General features: G+C 39.9%; 1 protein-coding gene across 1 annotated transcript; it reads right to left on the bottom strand.

The window, feature by feature from the left end:
* Positions 1-18424: 18424 nt before the first annotated feature.
* On the bottom strand, positions 18425-22079 carry SLITRK2 (SLIT and NTRK like family member 2). Its single transcript, XM_063313639.1, has one exon. The coding sequence runs from the start codon at positions 22060-22062 to the stop codon at positions 19489-19491; it is 2574 nt and encodes an 857-aa protein (XP_063169709.1). The 5' UTR covers positions 22063-22079; the 3' UTR covers positions 18425-19488.
* Positions 22080-22410: the final 331 nt, after the last annotated feature.

Here is a 22410-nt window from a genome sequence, read left to right as displayed (position 1 = left end):
TATGCAGGTTCAGAAGTACAGCATTTTGTTTTCATTGCTTCTTTATAATTGAATCAGCAGACGGTAGAACATACACTTATGTCTATCTATTTCCCAAGAATAACTGGAAACCTACAGACGTTCTCTGTTGTTGTTATCTTGATAAACAGATAGACACATACACAAACATGCCTACACAGGCACGCACACACACACAAATGGGGAGTGATTACATACATTTGCAAGATGAATTGGCACCTTCTAGCTATGATATACTGACCCAAATTGTTCTGCTAAGATAAAAAAACAACAACAGGTTTTCTTTATATCCCATATGTAAAGGCAAGAGGGGCTAGAAGCATCAAAATAGGATATATAAAGGCTGTTTGGGGGCAATCAAATTGTCTGGATTGGTCATAACCTCTCCCAGGAGCTGGTGGCAGATGACCAAGATGACCTTGAATAGGGAGAGGTCATCTTGGCAGGACGTTCCATGACTACCAAGATCACCAGAAGGCTGTTACTTCCCGTTTCCTTTCTTTGTTTGGCTGTTCAGGTTTTTAAAAAAGAAATCCAGGGTGGCCCTGATGGAGTTGAAGCCACCATAAAAATACTTTTTCTGGTGATGTGAGTGGCCTAGTGTTGAAACAGTATGGCTGGAATAGATTTGGCCCCTGGATTCTCTGCAGAATGTAGTTCTTTGGTCTATATCAATGTTGCATGATTGGTTGTTGCTGGTTAGTAGGCTTGGAGGAGATCTACGTTCAGACAGAAGGCACAAGACATAATGGAAAAAGATGAGTTCTGGGTAACAAGATAAACACACAGCGATGCAAAGGTAGCATTAGCAGAGCAGACAAGAGCAAAGGGGAGGAAAACAGTACTTAAATTTCTCTTGTCGTGATCCTCCTCTTCCCCCCAATTAATTCCTCTGCAACTACTTAGTTGTAGTGACAATGTCTACTTTGCTACTTAGTACATCTCCCAAAGGTAGAAAGAGAAACTAGTAATTTGGGGGGGGGGGAGGAGGAGAATGTGTCCATCTGGACCATCAAGAAACATAGAAGAAACCCTGGTAAGCCTTCTCACTTACCAATTTAAGCAATGCAAATTTTGCTGGGAAGCCCTGAACCAGCTCTAAAGTCCCCAAGGGTTCACATTTTCAGCCAGGAAGATATACTACACCCTTCAAAATGTGAAAGGATTCTCAGCAGAGATGGCAAAGGAAGAGAAGTTTGAGATTTGCAATGACCTTGTAGCTGCCCATCCTTTCTGTCTGCCTGGCTTCACACATGGCGCTAAGCATGGATTTGGGTCTTCACGTTGGGCAGACCCAGCCAATGTAGTTTTAAAATCATGGTTGATAGCTTACCCTGTCAAGCAGATCCAGCCAATTTGGGCTGATTCAATAAATCATGGTTCACTGAACTGTGGCATGAGACTATGTGTGAACTAGATTTCTCCTTCTCTCATTCTGGCAGTAAGGATGAAGCGCGGACAGCTGAAGAGAAAAGAAAGATTTTTATGGGTTACGTCTATCTGCCTCCTTGGTGTTGAATCTTTTGATGCAGAGGCCGTTTCTCATCTCGCAAAGGGCCGCCTTTCATCACTGCTGAAACAATGACTGCCAGATACCTGTGAGCGTTGGAAGGAATGAGATGCATCATTTCAAGAGGATGGCAATGATCACAGTGCCGTATTTATCCTGATTATAACCATAGCTGTTGAAAAAAGGCCACCATTCTGTCACAGAGAAGACATCATTTAACGTTTCTGCACCCTCTGTAAAAAAAAAAAAAACTGGGAGCTATTTTTTAAAAATTAATTCAGAAAATTAAACTCATTGGATTTTTTAAACATTAATACAGTTCTGTTGTATTCCAAAGTCAGAGGTGACATCCAGTGAAAGGTGGTTTTGAAATGTTTGCTAATAGTTGTTGAGGTTTTTTTCCCTTTATTTTTCCCCCTACGCTATTGTCTTTCCCAGTTGCTTAGCTAGGCATTCTTTTCATGGCTTATTCACACAGCTGAGACCAGCCAATCAGGGATCATATAATGAGCACTGCTTTGGCAGGGACCCAGCGTAGGCAGTTGGGTGTGGCAATATGCCAATGTCATTAAAGGCAATAGTTCCAAGTCTGGAATTAATCCTTTGGGAATCCAATAAACTCAAGAACCTTTGAACACAGCATTGCCATGAGAGCATCTACCCAATCAGTGATGCTGTAAGTGACACCAAACTAAGGTTACTTCCAAGTGTAGATAATTTTGGTCAGAAAGGCCCATATGGGAAATAAATGTACATACACATACACACACACACAGTGTGGGGTGAGAATTTTAATGTTGCTTGAAAATATTCAGACAGAAACTTAGTACTTCAACATTAGGCCCAATAGGCTATATTAACAGCTGATGAAAATGTTAAAAAGTACTGTTCTGGCAACTGAAACACTCATTTGAAAGCAGAACCCCTGCAATTCTAGAGCAATAAGTTCACCCATGGCTGGCTAGACAGACTATCCTCTCGGCATGCAACAATAAATTGGAGAGAAGCAATGCTTTTTGGGAACACCAGTGTGACTAACTGCATTCTGGAATTGCTTTTCTCCCCAGTGCTCCTCAGGGTGGTTTGCATGGATTATCTCACACAATTAGAATTTGGGGCTGGGTTTCTCTCATGTAGATTCATGTCATGTTTTCCTCCACAGTCCTCCTCCTCTGGTGTCAGAACATGGGAAATACCCCATCTTAGTGCCACATGCCTGGTCTGTAGGGAGGAGCCTGAGGCTTGAAACAGCTCCACCCAGGGACTGGAGAAATAGGCTGTGCACTGCTTCACTTCAAAGTTTCCATGAAAAGGTGCTGCCCTCAAATTAGTGCATTGAATTCACTTTTGGAATGGACTTGTTAGATGCTTTGAACTGGCACGTCCTAGTCTGAAGGGACTTCCACATGGGTGCTCACATTTGTTGAACCAAATTTAAACTGATCCAGCCATTGACTGAAGTTCTGAAATGGAATCACAGCTTTGAATACTGAGTCATTCATATGACCAACCCCCTTTTAAAAAAAATCTCTGGGCCAGATCACAGAGGGCTTTTTCCTTTCCTTTTCTTTTTCTTTTTTTGGTAATGAAGCCAGTGGGTGTTTATGCTTGTATGCATTTTAAATGAAATCTGATGGATGAACATTCAGTGATAAGTCCCTGTTATTCAGGTCTACACCTAGTTTCAAAACAGCAGATAAAGGAGCAGATCTGGATGTCTTCAAGCTGCAGAGAGTTACTTGCAAAAATTAATGTCTTGTGGGCCAAGAACAGCATGGAAGATGCTAGGCAACCTGCTCCTGGAAAACTCAAATTAAATATGCCATTCAAAATACTTAGATGAGTGAGGATGCTACTTTTTTTTTCCAGTGTAGAAGAGGTCAACATCTCACTCCAGGCAAAACCTTTGACCAGCTGCTATATAACTCCTAACTAAAGGCCTACAAGGACAGTTACCAGTTGGAAGCAGCTGAAGCCAGATCTCTGAGGACTTTCACACAGTTCCTCATTGCATGTCTAATGCAGGATTACACTTGGAGTCTGGGGTGGGACTCAAACGTGGACCTGTTTATTGAATTTTGGACTTAAACTAATCTCCTTCCAGCTGGCCAGATTCCTCATCTTTACTGGATGGTTTCCAATTCTTTTGGAAGGGATTACTGAAAGAAAAAGCTTCAGTCATATGGCTTAGTTCTGTTGGGAATTTGTAGGGTGAAACTCATTCTCAAGCAACTTGTTTGAGTTAAATGTCAAGTCTTACTCAAGTCAGTCCTAGAAATTATATGCACAGATCCTTGTTGCTTGTTGACAACAATATGCACATGGTTTGGAAAAGGAAATTAGCTCCACATATCTGTTTAATTGTGGAGAGTTACATCAATGACTCTGGTCCATTTTAATATTTTCTCATGAAGTCTGCTTTCCAAATACTCTGTGAAGGTGTCCTTCTGGATCTGATGAGATAAAGATGGTGGAATGTGTATCTCATATTGCTGATCTAGGAAATAGTGAACATGCCAGGCAGATTCAGCAGGTTTGATGCATTTTTTTTTATTTGGCTAGACCAAATTCCAGCAATGTCTGAACGGTTGGTCAAATTTCATGCTTACTTACCAACATCATCCAGACAATCTCAACAGCCGGCAGCAAGTTGGTGCTCTGTAGCTGCCGCTGAGCTGAAGTTGATATTTAAATTGTCTCTCTTCTGTTTCTTATTTTGCCAGTACAACATCAAACTGCACAAAGTTGGGCCTTACTCCTTAATGTAGTTTTTTAATGTGAGATATGTTATGAAGAAAGGATGGCGCACCTGGGGATGTTTTGCCTCCCTTTTTGTGGCTCCTAGGCTGAATAACACAATCTGGTTTCCTGGGAGTGTGAACAGCCCACCTCTAATTCTTTTCCTCTGTTAAGGGAAACATTTTTCTGTACTCACCCAGCTTTTTTAAAAAAGTAATTAACTGTAATGAAGAATATGAGCTGCCATCTGTTGTTTTAGATACCTTGCGGAGATTAAAAAAACAGCTATTTTAATTTTCTGAATCAGGAAAGTTTATCCCATTGAAGAACTTGCATCCAGATAAAGTATTCATATGTCTGGGTGTTTTAAATGACTACAGAGCTCACCCAAAACAAGCAATAAAAATGGCTACATTGTTCATGCATATTCTTAATGAACCTTCATCAAAAGCAATATCATATATCTTTCCAAAGCATCTTTGACAGTGAAACAAGAACACTGTGATCTTTTCCTTTCCCCCATTTTTTCCTTCATTTCTAGAGCTGCTATTTTCTCATGCTTGTTTGCTATGAAGTCTCTCACTTACAATATTGCTTTCACTTCCAGTGATTTAATATAATTTATTCTAGATAAGCAATAATACATAGTTTGCTGGTTGATAAAACAAAGGGGCCATGTATCAACACCCATCATTATTCGTTGTAAAGTACAAATTGGTTGACCTTGTCCTGTTTGCTGGCCTACAAACAACTCTTGAAATAAAAAGCAAAACCACTGGGGAGTTTGGATCAGAGAGGACAAGAGGCCATGCTGATTTTTCATCTGCTGTGTTGACAGGCCTTTGAATCAAAAGTAAATAGTGTTGATGGGAAAGTCATTCTGGAGCTGAAAGACTTGTGTGTTGTTTTGGTTTAGCTTAATAGAAAGGGGAAATATTTGAATGTTGACCCAGGCATGCAAAGAGATATTTGACCATGCACTGGTTGAGTTCCTGACAACGATCAATCCTAAAGCAACAGGTATAGTTGAAGCTAGGAGAGGAAATGATGAGAATTTTGTTTCTTAAGTATGTTAAATATTTATAAGTACCATAATGTGTTAAAGGGACTGAATATTTAATGCATTCACCATTGGGTCTGCAAAAAGGTATGGCTTACATGAGAGCCTACTTGATTCACCATCAGTGACTGAGCTTGTTTGATAACCTCCAAAGTCAATTCAAATGATAATTCAAGTATTAAAATAATACTTTCCTGAGTTCGGGAGGGATTTATAGAAACACATAACGGGCGTTTTCAAAACTGTCAATATATCAGGAGATCTTTTACATGGGGGGGGAAACCATTCTTTAATCATCTTTCTTTCAGCTTGCTAAGTCCCTATTGAGGGATGGCCTACCATATATATATATACACATACATACATACACACACACACACAAACACACACACACACACACATATACATATACATATACACATACATACACACACACACACTTAGTAGATCATCATTTGATGGCCTTACTCTTGCTTCAGATGATCTCTCAGATTAGCTTAAGCATGACATGTGATACCGCCTTGTTGTTCTCTAAATCATCATGCAAAATAATTTCTTGACCAGGGCTAGTGGTTGAAGGTATAATCCGTATGTTCTTTGCTCTCTTTAGAAGAAACTGTTCCTTGTCTAGTTATAAGACCAAGAAGAAACTGCCTTGGGCTGTGCCAATCAGCACAATTCCTTGCCTCTATTACCTGGGCTTTGCACTACTCTTTACTCTTCTACAGGTATCAAAAGTAGAGTGGCTAATATCCATTTCACTTCAATTTATTTTCCAGAGATGAATATCACAAAGAAACAACCATGGAGTCTTGTTCCATTGGGGGTTCTATCTATAAAGGAGATAATGCAAAATTGGACTGGAATATTTATTAACCCAGCCAAACCGAGCATTATGCATCCATTTTTCAAAGTAATTAAACTGTCAAGAATAAAAAAAAATATTAATCAGACAGCACATTTCAACTGTTCAAGCAGCTTCCCATAGATTGTTTCACTAATCCTCACAACAGGCTTGGAGGAAAAAGGGCACTCCTAGCCATTCAGGGATGACTAATGGAAGCCTTGAAGCCAAAAACAAATATGATTGTGATCTCCCAGTTGCATTCCTCAACAACTGGAATTCCAAAGTAGTTATGACACTAAGCCCCTGATATAATCTCATCTCCTAAATTGGCCCATTCCCTTTGGAATCCTCTAAATGGAGGACATCATCCATAGACAGTAGCTGGCAATGTCCTTCATATCCTATGTAAAGAATAGTTTCTGCAACTTTAATGGCATTAGAGACTGTGATTTCAGGTGTAATGAGATCCAGAAACAACCCTTTCTATCCATTTTTTTTTCACACCACCTAAAATTGTATAGACTATTATGTCCGCCCCTTCCTAAATGTTTTATACGCCCTGTAATTCAAAATAGTACCCTTGTTTATATCATGATTTGACCTGTCAGCCTGGAGCTTTTCTCCCAGTGACATTTTAGTCTCAGCAGGAACATTCTTGCTTTAAAATACCTCTGCCTATCTTCTCTGTGTCTTTTTAGACACATTTTCCCAGGAGAGTTCCAAGTAACTCTACATCTGTGTGTCTTCCCAGTATGTGGTTCACAGAAAAAAAAAAAAAAAAAGTACGCTACCCTCATTCTGTCAGAGTTGCCTGAAATGTATATTTACATAAATGAAAGAGCTGTGTTTTGACTTACCCAGTAAAACAAAATAATAAGAGGCTTACAGAATTACTTCATCCCAATAATTATTTGATAGTCCATTGGTTCATAAATGAATGTAATTATCTTAGATGCAAGTAATGATGTTTTATTTGTCACTTACTGGAAAAAAAAAACAACTCAATTTTATTGAATCGATACAGAGTGATTGATTGATTGCACAATTGTATTAATAGGTTATTTCTCTCTAAAATAATCTCTCTCCCACTCCTTAAAAAGAGGCTACAAACTGAGAAATACTGAAGTTTTCTTCCTTGGTTTGGTTATTGTCCATCAATCAGTCTTTCAAGAATCTTTCACTTTGGCCATAGGCGTTTATCCATTCCAAAGGACTGAAAGGGAAGACTGTTTCATGCTGGGAATCCATGTTAAACACTCAAAACAATCACTTGACTGGACTTTCAGACATGCAGTAGCTTAAAATCAAGCACCACTTGGCCAAGTAGAATCAAAGGCAATCATTTCTGAGTGGCAGGTTTAAAATAAGAGCTGGTCTCCAAGCTCGTGGAAGAATGGAGGTCTATGGAGTTTATAAAAGTAGCTAGCAATCCTCCCTATTTAATCCCTATAATCACTTACTGACATCACTGCAACAGACTTATTCTTTACACTTCTATTCCACTCTAGGATGTTCAAGGTATTACATCATTTGAAAATGGGATTACCACTGTTTAGTGTGAAGCTAACTGGACAATATCACTTTGCAGTTTAATTTCAAGTACATGCTGAGCCTCCAATGAAGAAAGAACTATTGTGATGGGCTGAGATGACTGCACTCTTGGGGTGAAATGCCATCCACTGGACTCTGAGAACAGTTTGGCCTCTCCCATCTCTGCTCAGTACCTACATTTATTTATTTACTTTGGTTTCTATGACATTCCACTTCCTAAGACTCTGTTTGGCTTATAACAGACCAACAAAATAGGATTAAAATTCAACGAAACAATCCATTATGTAGTGACAGTTCAACCAGCCTGATGTGCCATGATCCAATGGAGTAGTCAGATCCATTGGTCCACAAATGCCATCCTGAACAGCCATGTTCTTAGCACCATTTGAAAACATACTAAGGAGGTGGTGGTCCAAATGTGGTGGGGAATAAGCTGTTCCAAACAAGGGGACCATGATAGGGATGCTTGCCAAAAAAGAAGTAAAATATGAGATTCCCAAATATTTTTTCTTGCAGTTAACTCTTCTGGACCCTGGACTTATTGGTTCAATAGGGGACCAGTTGAATGGAATGGGTGGGGGATGCCTAACACCTGTCAAACAATTTGGGTGTGTTCTATTTTGTCTAATTCAGCTATCAAGCATTGTTGGAGCACTGGTCATAATGAGGGAAAGAACATGGGTGTGCAAGGGACTAAAACAGGTGAACTCCAAGAAATATTGAAGAAACAGTGATTGAATCTCCTAGCTGATTTTTCACTGTGAATTTAGGAATATACTGCACACTAAATGTTTCTGAACAGAACTGGAATGAAATGCACAGGAACCGCACAGTTTTCATTTCACAGAAATGTTATATAGGGCATAAACCAGCAACCAACCAACCAACTTAAATTATAATAATTGCTGGATTCTGCTTGCTCACTCTGAAAAAGGTTTGAATCTTGCCCTATAACAATTTCTAGAGACTCTTAAGAACTGTAACCTTGAATAATTGTTCATGAAACTGACCAGGAAGAAAGAAATCTTCAATTTAATCTGAAGTAATGTCCAAAATGTATAGCAAAATATGAGTGGAAACCATGGCAAGAGAGATATCAGTTTTAATGTTATGTTTCAATAGACTATTGTCAAGGAAATGTAAGGCAGGGACATTAAATTTCAAGAGAGGGAGCTTTAAAAAAAAAGAATGAGGGGATTAATAAAGGAATGTTGAAAGCAGAAATGAAGATGCAAAAGGGTCACTCAGACAACTAGAAGATATAACTACTACAAGTGATACCACCATGGTCAAATAAACAGTATAAAGGAAGCTATAGAGAAATAAAAATATTTTGCCAAAATGAATGTGTCCCCAAAAGGAACATATTCTTGAGAAGAGACAATAAGGAACCACAGCAGTCACATAACTAAAATTAATAAGGGAGGTAATTAAATATATATATATATTATCCCATCAGAATTAGAAGGTAATTGAATCATTATATCAAACAGGTTTTATGGACTTTTAAAAGGAAGATTAGAGTTAACAATTTGCATATTGACAAAGATGCATAGGGTAGGAAGTTGTGCCTGAGATGGTTTGCCATCCGAGAATCCTTAAGGAATTTAGATATATTATGGATCTTCTAGCAGTAATATGTATCAGTTTGGAAAGTACCCACAGGGATCCAAATCAACATGGGAGCACCCTGGGAGAAGTTTTATTTACTGTCTCATAAGTTTTATTCTACAGCTATTCTGACTCTGCCCTTCTGTCTCCTAAGCTTAATAAATGGAGTTTGGTGACCCTTGCTGTATGCCTATGCTTTCCACGTTCTGCTCTAAATTCACTTTCCACAGCCAGCCATTGACGGTGGAGGCCCAGGCCATTATGAGTTCCTCTTGATAGTGGGGCTCCTTTGTGGGTGGGGCGAATGCACATAGGGATGGCATGAGCTTGTTCTGATGGCAGGAAAGGAAAGAAGAGAAAGAGAACATTTGCTTCAAGCGATAAGCAGGAACATTATGCCATTCAGAAATTCCAAAGGCGTCAGAACATTCCATAGGGGCAAACTAAAGATGATAGGAAATGTGTTTTTATGTATCTGGGGGTTTTATTGTTGCTAAGGACCAGCAATAGAATCATGCCTGAGTCACATGAAAAAAGTCTCTGGTCATGCAAGTCATTTGCTGCAGGAAAGGAATAATGTTACTGGGATCCAGAACAGCTTCCTTCTTTTGACTGATGGCATCTTGTGCAGCAAGGGATTTGAAAAGAAAAATGGTGAAAAATAAAATTACAAAGAGGAAGCAGACTCAGAAAATAATGGAAAATTCCCCTTTCCCCCCCACAAACAATCCGCAGCCTGGTTTTGTTGGAGCAGCACACCAAAACGTGGATTCCTTATCTGTGGGTTGTTTAATAAACGATAGTTAAACAGATTATAGCTCAGAGTATTGTGTGTGTGTTCCCAGCATGGGTGTCTCTCTGTGCTGAGTTGGAACATTTAAAAATGAGCCATCCCAGCATCCTTGAGATTTTGCTGCAAATGGGAGACAAATATATTGGTTGCAATTCACACAGGCTTTGCTGCAGCCCCTTTGCCAGCTTATATGAGTAAACGGTGGTCAAAAGGAGTGATGTAGAAGGCCTCAGCCTTTCTTTCATAGTGATACCTCTCCAAGAATAAACATCCACTGGCACAGTTAAAAAGCTGATGAGGCATGAAAGGAAAGAAGCTTTCGAAGCAATGTAGAATGAAATCAAAGGGATTCTGAAGGAAGCCTTTGACGGTGGCAAAACTGCTCAACCTGAGATTTCAAAAGATGATCAAAACTATTTGCAATTATGCCTGACATGGGCTTGTGTAATTCCAAACTGAAAAAGTGACACCCACACACCCTTTCCCTGTCCCTAGTACACTGCTCCTTTTGAAAGGGAGTATGAAAAATACATTCCAGCCGCCAGCGTTTTAACATTGAGAAAACTACCCCATGAAATTATGAATGAGTCAGAAATGAGAAGGTTGCCCAGTAGGACATTTTAAAAGGCCCTGAGACAGGGGAGGGACAATGGAGTTGTAAAATGTACCTTCCAGTGTGTTTCCATTTGTGCGCTACTAATGGGGATTTCCTTTTGGGAGAAAAAGTGAGGTACAGATTAATGATCAAGCCATTCGGCTTCCTTAGAAGCTGCACTGGGAGTATTTTTTTTTAGCTAAGAAATGGATATTTAAGATGCTTTAAATAAACTTATGAACCATGATAAATTATGTATCGTTAGCCTGGCTCGAAATGAAACAGTAATTTAGGGAATGGGTGAGTTTCACCAAAATGCCAATCCAGATTTCAGAGTCTTGCATAATGGAGATCTTTTTCAAAATCTTCTGAAGTCCAGTTTCACCAAATCTCCCCATGGGGTTGAGGCAGATCTCTCTGGATACGTCCAATTTGCATTCAAATTAAGCCACCAAATGAAAGGATGGAGGCAGATATTTGTGTGTCTTAAACATTTAATAGAAGAGTAAAGGAACTGATCCTTGTTGAAGGCAAAAAACTGAGATCAAAGAGAAAAAAGCTTTCTTTGGGGTTCCAAAGCAACAGGTAAAATGACTGGAAATTCAATAAAGAGAAGACTGACACCCAAGAGACCTCTTTTACCAGCTCACCTCCGTCTATTTAAGGATCTGACCTCCCATGAACCCCACAGCATGCAATAACTATCCCAGCATAATGAAAACTAAAGATTTCACAAAATGGTTCTTAATAGTAGCATTAGAAAAAGCTTTGATGGGAGACCTCATTCAAATGTAGATGAAGGTGACATATGATGAGGCACTTTCACTGCTGAGAAAGGGGAAGCCTGGAGAATGATGTCCACAGTAGAATTGGTCCTGATCCTTCCAGGTGAGCCTTCCAACCTTGCTCCTGCATTTCCTCCCATAAATTTCTGGAAGGTACAACTAAATGATGAATTTTAGACTCATCTATTGGTCTTCTGAGAAGCATCCTCCACTTTTCTGGAGGGAATATCATTGAGGGATATTTTAAAAAATAATAAAAAAATAAATAAGTGCCTAATACTTGTGGGATTGTCAGCAATGAACATATTCTCCTGATTGTTCCAAATCAATATTGGGAAAACTGTCTTGATTTCAGGATGGTTCTCCTTCTTCCTGAACCTGAAATCCTGATCCATGTATAGATTCCTATGTATAGATACCTGTAGTTGCTATCCAGGGTGCTGAACAGGGTCTCATCTTTCCTCCCTCAAAAAGAAACTCGGCTTTTTATTGATTATACAGAGGCTGCAAAATCTGCATTTTATCTTGGCTTTAGAGCACCTTCCTGAAGTGAAGTCTAAAAAAAATAATTCCTGCTGAAAGTTTATTGGCTAACTCTTCTTGCTTAAAAGGAAGAATAGCAATAATAAAAAGGAGTGTCTTTCAAGAAGACAGCAAATATGATTAGGATGCACCATTCCTGGAAAGTGCATTGCGGCAAAATCACCCATTCAGGATTGTTTAAATATCTTAGCCATAGGGCAATGCACCTTTGCCACAGCCACATACTTTGCAATAACCTTTAAAGACAATTCCAAGTGAAAAGAAGCACAATTAATCTTAGTCCTTGAAAATGGCAACACTAGCTTATGCAGTTCAGTTTTCAAGATCACATATTATGGATTGATATCATTTCCTGCAAGGAAACAGAATTACTAGCAGGATAAAGAAATGGGCAGAAAAATCCTGTTCATCTACAGAAAGAAGACACCATTCTGAAAATCTCTGAAGAAGACAAAATCCCTTCAAGGTCACAGATCAGTTTCCTGCACTCTGGAAATGATTTGGGGTTTTCTATGGCAATGCATGGAATGGGGAGGGCGGGGAGGGAAATGGAATAAGCAATAGATAAAGTAAACTTGCAGCCACACAAGATTCCAACCTGCCAGATATTCAAAAACTCAAAGATAACCCATTTGTCCACCAGGATTGTTAGCTAGAACAAGTTAAAATGAAAACAAAAAAACCAAAAAATCTAGCAAAATCTGGTTAGATGTCCAATGGGGGTGGGTTGGGTCAATAATCCAGTAGACCTACAACACCTCTTGTGAAAATATCATTTTTCTATGTCTCTTCCAAGCTATTTTTTTAGAACCAGCAAAGACGACCCTTGGCAAATATACCCTTGGCCCATAGATTTTCTTTAACTCACAAGTATTTTCTTTCTCTTCCACCCTCTTCCCAGTGTTAAATTATATTCACAGTGTGTTGCAGTAATTTTGAAAAATCACAAGCGATACCTCTGATTATCTTGAATGAATCTAAAAAGTGGAAGAAGAATAAACAAAGTTCCATTAACTTTTCTTTTTTCCCCACAATCTCATTTCACTCATGAAGAGTTTGGGAACCCAGCATTTATATTCTGAAGGAGAAATTATCGTAAGCAAAGTGTTTCCGTGGTGATATAAACAACCTTGGTGAGGTTGTTTATACCAAGGACTTAACTTTGTATCAGTACTTCTCAGAATTAAGGATTGTGAGATGGCCATTTGAAGCATTTCAACTTATAAACAGGGAATATTATTTTGGAAGAACCCACTGCAGAAAGGACACTACCTAAATCCTTTTCTATCAAAAATTCATATTTCAAGTGTGTGTGTGTGTGTGTGTGTGTGTGTAGACAGAGTGGGGGGGGAGGAGTGAGTGAACAAATGAGTATTCAGTTCTTTTGAATGGAGGTGTCCTTACTAGGAATTCAAACGTATTTTGTTCATTCTGCATGTTTAAATAAGCCAATCTGATTTTCCTTGGCAGATCATAAAGAATTTGTTCTCATGTTTTCACACCTCTTTGAATTTCTGGAGAGAGTTCTCAGCTTGAAACAAAAAAAAAGAAGAAGAAGAAGAAAACAAATTAACAGCACTCAAATGCATTTTGAAACATACGCTTGAGGACAAGATGCATTTAAAATATACCTTTTTGTGAAAAATATGTTTGGACTCAAATGTGTATATTCTTTTTTTTTTTGAAGCCCAGTCTGATATGGAAACTAGATGATACACATTTATGAATGAGCATAAAAGTGACATGGACCAGATATGTGTTGATCTACTCATCTCTCTTCTCATTTGGAGTCTAGATTAGGTTGATCATTTCTATGAAAGCTGTATGTGCACCAAATAATTGTAACGTAGTTACATAATAGTGAGCAAAATATTGAACACTTCATCCATAAATGAGTCTCATTAAGAGAGAAGGCTAACTATGTAAGTCCAACCCATGTATCTCCAAGTACTTGCCTCCCTTTTAGATCTTCATGCATTAATATCTGAATTTCAAAACCATCCCCTTCCAGCCAAGGACATTGGGGAAGAATATATCTATTTAGGGAAGGGAAATTTTCTTCCTTTCCATCTGTGCCTATTGAAAAACAAGTTTGACCTTTAAGATTTAGCCAAAAAGGAAAACTGATAAATGCAGTGTAGTTCTTCTAGGAAGAATATATATATATATATATATATATATATATATCAGTGAGTGAACCAGAGGCAACATTTTATTTATATATATATATATATATCAGTGAGTGAACCAGAGGCAACATTTTCCTCTTTATAAAATGTTGGACACATATGGACAAATGTGGCTGAATTTCCCAGTTCATCTGTTCAAGTAAAATTCATGACAATTAGAACTCACCTGGCAAATCCACAGTCGAAACTTGCTGCTTTTTCCCAGCAAAGCTTGAGGATTTGCAGGAAAAAAAAAATGAAACATATTTTTATAATAAAACATTCTTGTAATAAGTCAAATATATTTTTCATACAGAAACAGCAGTTCAGACAGAACATTGCTGGAGAACTTTTGAGATCTAAGATGCTATTACATAGTGGACCACAGACTGGGTTGATCGTTGAAAAGAGGGTTTTTTGTTGTTGTTATCAATTTTATGGAATTTGGGAATGGCTGGGAGTCTTTTATGGAGTTAGCAGAATATGAATAATGTAAGTAAGTAACTAACTAACTAACTAATCCAGGGAGATTATTGGTCTGTCTGGGCAGTCTCTTCTAGTTAGTATCTACTCCATAACAGTATGTAAGGCAAAAGCTTTTTAAAAATTCTGCTATCTATCAAGGAAAACATTGCTGCATCTACACAGAAGGACATATAACCTCCTACATTTTACAAACACACAATTTCTGCCTATCAGAGTTGCATGTCAAATAGCTCCTGCAGGCAAACCAGGGAGAGAGACTTTGGGCCAGTCACTTTCTCTCAGGCCAACTTACCTCACAGTTATAAGTCCACACAGAATAAAAAATGCTACTACCACAAATGCATGCTACAACTGGTAATTCTGCCCAAATTGTTCCTACGGTCTAGCAATCTTTGCCAAGCTGAGTGACCTCCAGATAAGGGAACTTCAATTCCAGAATTCTCAGCACCGACCATCTGGTGAATTTTGGGATCTGCACATATCTGGAAGGATCCTGGTTGGGGAAAACTGATTTAATGCAACCTCCATGGTCATTGGTTGATTTTCCCCTTTCAGAATAGCTAGGGCCATTTTGGGTAGGGCTGAAGCATCAGTGTTTGGGGCAGAAAATAAAAGCAGATGGGGCCACATAACATCTCACTGACATTCCTTTTCTAAAATGTGTTTTTCTCTTATTCTTTTCACCTTTGCAGATTCCTGTTCTCTCCCAAGCTGCAGAGAAAGGCCCAATTACTCTAAATGAAAGTCCTACAAAGGGCTATTAAAATAAAGCCAAGGGTCCTACGTGGCCCATCCCTGCCCTTGGGGAAGTGTGTGAATGCTGGTGGAAAAACAACATGCTAAGATCATGCATGTAATTCATCATCACCTTATGCCCCCATTTTCATTTTTCACCTGCTACCAAGAATTCCCGTTCACCTCAACAGATGGGATACTGGTGAGTGGTGAACAAGATTCCAACTTGCCCTCCACAGGTTAAAATGAATGATAAAAAAAGTAGCATACATTTCTGGAACAAGAATACATATCCACCCCAAGCACTTCCCAAGTAAAAAGCTGCACTTGCACAACATCAATAGGAATACATTTCGACATGCAAAAATGTAGCCAACTTGAATTACAAAGCACTGTAAAACCCAAGCAACTCTCCTGCCTCAACTTCCTTGGGCTATTTCAGGGGAAAACACCTTCTCCTTTCTTAAAACATAATCCCCAACTAGCTCCTTTTTGAAGTCTCCAAGCAAATACCTTCTCAACAATACAATAGGTGTTGTTTATTCCAGTTTAACAACCTGCTTTTGCTAACAAGCACTGCTGGTCCTCCTTGAAACCAAAATTTGTGAATTCACTTATTCGTGAAGATGGATTTTCCAGCAGGTCCTTAAATATAAAATGTAACTTAAAATTGGATCTAATGGGTAGGCAGGAGAAGATTTAAGGGATCTAAACGTAGAAAATCAACATGTAAGAGAACATTGATTAGATGCCACATTAAGTCATGAGAAGGCCATTTAGCAGAGAAGCCCTAGATTTTATGCCAAGAGATAAGTTTACTTTCAGTTGGCCTTACTCTAGTTAAAAACAGTGTTGCCAGCCAGAATTTATTTTTATGTTCGTACACACACATACACACATATATACACAATTCCTGTGAATTAAGATTTCTTCCTATCACTAGATAACATGAGAAACTGCAAAAGACTGTAGATTCCATCCAACAGAGTCCAGTTCTGTATCGGCATAATAATAAAAGGATTATTTTCTCCACTAATCTATTTATGAAAAGGAAACAGTGCATTCCTTTCAGAAGCCATCAATTGCTTTAATAAGGAATTGAAAAGCCTGGCCTACTTTATATGCTGAACATCACTCCAGTTGCATAAGGATTTACAATAGGCAAAAACAAAACTGGTTTTGTTATAAATAAGAGCAATTTGTTGGGAAAGAGGAAAAAGAAAAAAAAAAGGAACTCTCCTTAGTTATGTTTGCACCTAAGGAGAGAGGGGAAAAAAATATTTTAATGCTCATAAGGCTCTATCAGGTTTTCATTCATTAATATGGGTTCTGTGTTCTACGGGAATCAAGACCATCTTTAAGGCAGGCACAGCAAAGTTTAAAGTGAAGGCACACCAATACATGTGCATACGTCTATAGAACAAAACCAAGATGTAATGTAGAATAACGATTATTGACATTTCCCAAAGAGGGTTTTCAAAACAGTCCTGCTAAAATCAAATGGTTATACAAAGCGATGCACTGCAAATGTTGTTTGCAATAATCTTGCAATGATCTTTTTTTTTTTAAGTGTCCTCAAGCACAGGAAGTGCAGTTATGTCAGTGGCTGGGAGGGAAAAAACCCTAACGAACAAGAGGAAAGTATCAAAAACGGCTGTTGCAATTCAACTTATTTATTTCAATCACGGCAAGCACCAAGAGTTGCCCTCCCACTTCTGTCCATTGGTTTGTCTTCTTGCTTAGATTTATGCCTTGACCAGAACAATGCTGGAGCAGCCTTCCTCATCTTGGTGCGCTCCAGGTACCTTGACAAGCAACTTCCATCAACTTCAGCTGACAGCCCCCACTGCTGGAAGAGATGTTGGGGATGGTGGCCCAACACACCTGAAGAATACCAGATTGGTCTGGAGGGTGGAGAACCAAGTGTGTCTTCTAATGTCTCCTTCCCCCCCTCCCCTCTTTCTCTTTGATGCATTGGGTTTAGGTCAAGCTAGAAAGCTATTTCTGATTGGTCAGTTCCAATGAGTGTCTGCTTGTCACAATGAGGGACCAGGAGTCAAACAACTAGAACACCGAGGACTGTAAAGAGGTGGGTGGCAAAATTAAATCTTATTCTCCATGGCCAATATTTTTAGTGCTAATGATGACAGGGCAGCTGGATACTTTCTTTCTTTCTTTGCTTGCTTGGGTTTGTTTGTTTGTTTGTTTGGTACCCCTGCTTAAACGAACCTCACATTTCCACAGGAGAGCTCAGAACACACTGGGTTTTCACAATACGCCCTGTTGAAAAGATCAGTTAATGCTACCAATTGATCACTGTTGCATGCTGCTTATTAGTTTTGACCATCCAAACTAGAAATAAGTCCATCAACCAGAAACAGTTGTACACTACTCAGGAAATAGCAGGGACTTGTAACTTGGGCTTGGTGTAGGTTACAAGTCCTGCTTTCTGGATACTAAAAACTTCTAGTTCCTTCAGTTTTAGATGATGTTGTAAGCCATGACATATGATGAACCATACAGGGATAAAATGGTGGCAGATGCATGATCGTTATCCAAGAGAACACCATCAGTAACAGTTCAATATGAAAATCAATGAGACTTCAAAAATGCTTATTCGGGACTGGATCTTAATCCCACTTATTAAAAATATTCTCATGGCTCTAACATCTGGTAGCTTGACTGGCCAAATTTAGAGTTAGCCGGGAAAGGAGAAAGATTGCGTTAAATATAATCCAAAAAGGCCCTTACAATTTTTACAGTATAATTGTATACAAGCCCTTACAATCTTCCCCCCTTATCGAGAGTCCTATGGGAAAATTCACACTGGTTTGATGTGATTACTATAAACAAAACATTACATCTGGAATTTTAAAAATATAGGGTTTTACCATGTCTTATATATCATATGTCATATGTCATATATCATACATACATCCCCCAAGCACTGGAAATGGAAACTCTTGTCTTTAAATGTATAAAAATATCTAATTTTAATGCAGAAAAAATATATTACAGGTAAAGTAATGTTCTCTTAATTAGGCAAATAATCTGAAAAACAATGAACATTACAACAGTGTTAGGAACTGCAGAGTAACAAAGATGGGATACTTGTTGATCAGGCAGTATGGATTTTGTGTTAATTTTTTTTTTTTTTTTAATTAAGGAACTATCACTCCCAACTGAGACAGCTGGATACCCAATCCACTGCTAAATTCTTACTGTAGTCAATTTCGAAATTCATGTAAAATGAGGCCAGGAAAAAAAAAAAAGTGGGGTAAAGAAAGATTTTACAGTTCAGTCCATAAAAAGTCTTAGAAAGAAACTCTCTTATATGGGATTTTGCTTGTCAATTAAGCAATAACCCCTTCTGACAGAGCAGAGCTGAGATCTATTTTACATTTCTCCCCTAATTTAAAAATAAAATACAGTATCTTGAAATCATGACAAGCGATAACGTATTTAAAGTGCAAAGACACTTTAACGCACACATACAGAGGGGACGCCCAGTGGTTGTACTTGACAAGTGAAGAAGATGTACTGTCAATGTTTTTATTTACAAAAAAAATTAAAAATGAAAAAGGGTGGGGTGGGGAAGAGAAAGAAATGTCCTGATCTAGTGAAGAAAGGACAGATCATCTATTTGAGACATTATTTTTCAATTTTAGTTCTGTGAATGTGGGCATGGGTGTGGGGAGACCCTTTTTGCAATGTCTTTCTACTGTCTCCCGGCCCCCAGAAATAAATTGATGCAAATGGTCTGATATAAAAATTCATTCAGTTCTTAAAAGGATGAGGAAGGGAAAGGAGGAAGATATGCAAAATAATAATAGCAATAATTATAATAATAACTTAAAGGGAATTTAGTAGAATGCACCCATCCAAACCCTGAAATGGTATGAGAAAGTTCTCATTGATGATGGAAAAAAAATATTCTTATGCTGTGACCAATTTCATTTGATGTCTTAAGTTCAGGACTGGGTTGTTCTTTTTAAAGACTTCTCCCCCACCCATCAAATGCACCCCCAGGCCTCCCCCCTCCCCATTTCACAGCTGACTAATGGCAGTTTGTTTTTCCAAAACTTCGAGGTAGTCCGGTTCGGCCTGCAATTTTCCTTGCAGCAAAGGATGCTCAGGTTTAGATAGTTCTGTAAAATACTTCCGCGGAGTCCCGTACAAAACTGTTTTATTTATCCTGTCCTGGTTTTGTCGCCTGGACTCATAGGAAGGGGTAAACTGCCTTTTGGGGAGGGTGCAAAAATTGTATTGGACCATGCTTCCGCTGGGCAGTTCCTTCACTCTCTCCACAAGGTTTTGATACAATAGTTCAGGCTCCCTTGAAAACGGCTGTTTCTCAAGCATGTCTGCTGCTGTGATTGTAAACGCAAAGCCAGTTGAATCATCTTTCTTCGGCTCAAGATTACTGTAGCTAAGCTCCTGGAGATTCCGGTAGTAAGCTACTGGATCTCCTTCCTTCTGCATGTAGATAGGATTCTGGCACATCTGGCCAACAGGAGGAGGGATGTAATTATATACATGCCCTTCGGCTTTATCCTGGGCTTCGCTGTTGTAGCACCCGTACTGCAGTTGGAAGGAACTGACGTCAAGATTGTTGGCACTGCTGGGCACGCTCGGCATGCCCTTCCGGCGTTTGAGAACAAAGACAAACAGCCCAGCCCCAAAACAGACAGACAGAATAAACACAACCAGGAGGCCCAAAATTAAGACAGAGAGCGGGACTTCAGTCCGCATTTCTGGAAAGGCGCTGGGGAAGATGCTGAAGGCTGGTGGCATATCTGTATTCAGATTGAGTGACAAGAGAGAAGAATCTAACAGATTGGGATTCTCAGGGCAGATGGCATCTTTGCTTAAGGTCTTGAGATGTTCTCCAGCATGCTTGGCAGGAGAATCACAGATCACTTCATTAATTACCACCGGACCTCCTGACTGCTGATTGTTTTGCTCGGTGACTTGTTCTATCCAGTATCTCAGTCCCATGATATCACAAGTACAATCCCAAGGATTTTCCTGGAGGTCAATTTGAATTAGGGCTGAAAGCTGGCCGAGGACACCTTGCACGGGCAAATATGAGAAATGGTTGTTTCTCAGGTTGAGTCTAGTTAGGGTGGTGCCCCCAAAGACATTGTCAGGCAGAGATCTCAGAAGATTGTTGTTCAAAAATAACAGGTGAAGATTACCCAATGCATCAAAGGTGTGTGGCAGGATCTCTTTAATCACATTATACTCTAAATAGAGGTACTGTAAGCTGAGGAGCCCTTCAAACATGGAAGGATACAAGATCTCAAGATAGTTACCATTGAGATAAAGTCGACGTAAGCTGGTCAGGTTAGAGAAGGCACCTTCTTGGATCACAGCAATCCTGTTGTTTCCCAAATGCAACAAGTCCAATGATGGGTATTCCAGGAGATCAGTTTTATAGATAGTTTGCAGGTAATTGCTTGTCAAATAGAGTTTCTTTGGACTGGTGGGCTTGGGGTGGAGATCGGAGATGTTGCCAATTCTTTTCTCCTGGCAGTTGATATTCAACCCATTGTCAGAACTTTGTGAAGTGCAAGCACAAATACTTGGGCAAGTCAGTGGGACAGGGGATTTGGTCTGATAAACCATGATGGGCCCAAAAATCTGCCTGTCTTTAGACACCGTGACCCGTGGGGTTGGACGGCTCCTTGTTTTGGGTGGGCGGCTGGCTTTGGGAGCCCTGGTGGCACCAACAGCAGAATTAGCTGTTGGGGGAAGTCTCTGGATGTGTGTGTCCGAATGGGAAGGATGCTTCTCCCTTGGGTTAGAATCGCCTGCACTTTTTCGAGGGCAGAGATCCTGCCTCGTGAGTTGGGTGACATCTTTGCCATGCAGCCTGAAAGGGGTCTCGCATACAATCTCCCCAACAAAGACAGTGATGGTGTCTAGCCATGCTTTGAGAGGCAGAAGGTCACAGGTACAGTTCCATGGATTCTCCTCCAGTTGAATTTCCATGATGCCTCCAATGTGCTCCAAGACTCCAGCAAAGGGCATCATTTTCAGCCGGTTACCTCTGAGGTCCAGGTGGGTCAGCAGGACAAAGCGAAACACATTGCTTGGAAGTGATAACAATAGGTTGTCATTGAGGATCAACACTTTCAGCTTGTTGAGTTTGCTGAAGGCTCCGGCCTCGATAGCAGTGATGTAGTTGTAGTCAGCCTGGAGGTACTCCAGACTCTCTAAGCCTAGGAAGGTGTCCTCCCGTAAGACCTCCAGCTTATTGTTGTTGAGGTGGAGCCTCTTGAGAATCCGAAGGCCCAAAAAGGCCCCAGTCTGGATCTCTTCCATGTCGTTGTAGCCCAAGTGGAGCGTCACGGCATTGGAATAGTTGACAAATTCGTTGGGGTACAGACGGGCGAAGGCATTCCCGTTGAGAAAGAGTTGATAGATCTTGGACGGCGGAGGCAGGAGGAGGCCAACAGTTGTAAATCCCTTGTTTTCACAATTAATATTCAGCACATTCTCCTTCTCCTCGCAAGGGCAACGACTCTTGCTGCAAATGTCTTTGGCAGGCTTGCGGCTCTCTGTCGGCGCGATCCCAGCTACTGTGAACACGCTCAGCAGCCAAACTCCCTTCTGCATCTTTATGCTCCCTGGAGCCCACCTTCTGCACCAACAGTCAAGCCTTGAGGGAGGTGAGGAAGGGCAGAAAATAAGTAGCATCAATAAAACAGCACCGAAGGAGGAAGAAAGAAATGCAGCAGCCTGGTGCCATGGTCCTCAAGGCTCACCCTCAACCTCACCTCTTCTGAGGATTCCTTTCAGGGCCTCCTCATGAGGAAGGGAGCTTTGCCCTTTCAGCATCACCTTTTCTGTTCCTGGCCTCCCCACCAGAGCTATGATTTTGCAACCTCTTTGGCAGCTTGGGCTGGTCTTTAGGCCCCTTCAAGTTGTCCTACCCGTGCCAGCACTGCCCCCCCCCAAATATTG

Source organism: Candoia aspera, chromosome 12 (assembly GCF_035149785.1).
Source record: "Candoia aspera isolate rCanAsp1 chromosome 12, rCanAsp1.hap2, whole genome shotgun sequence".
NCBI classification, from domain to species: Eukaryota; Metazoa; Chordata; class Lepidosauria; order Squamata; family Boidae; genus Candoia; species Candoia aspera.
Note: the sequence above shows the minus strand (reverse complement) of the source record. Positions and strands in the feature narration are given on the sequence as shown.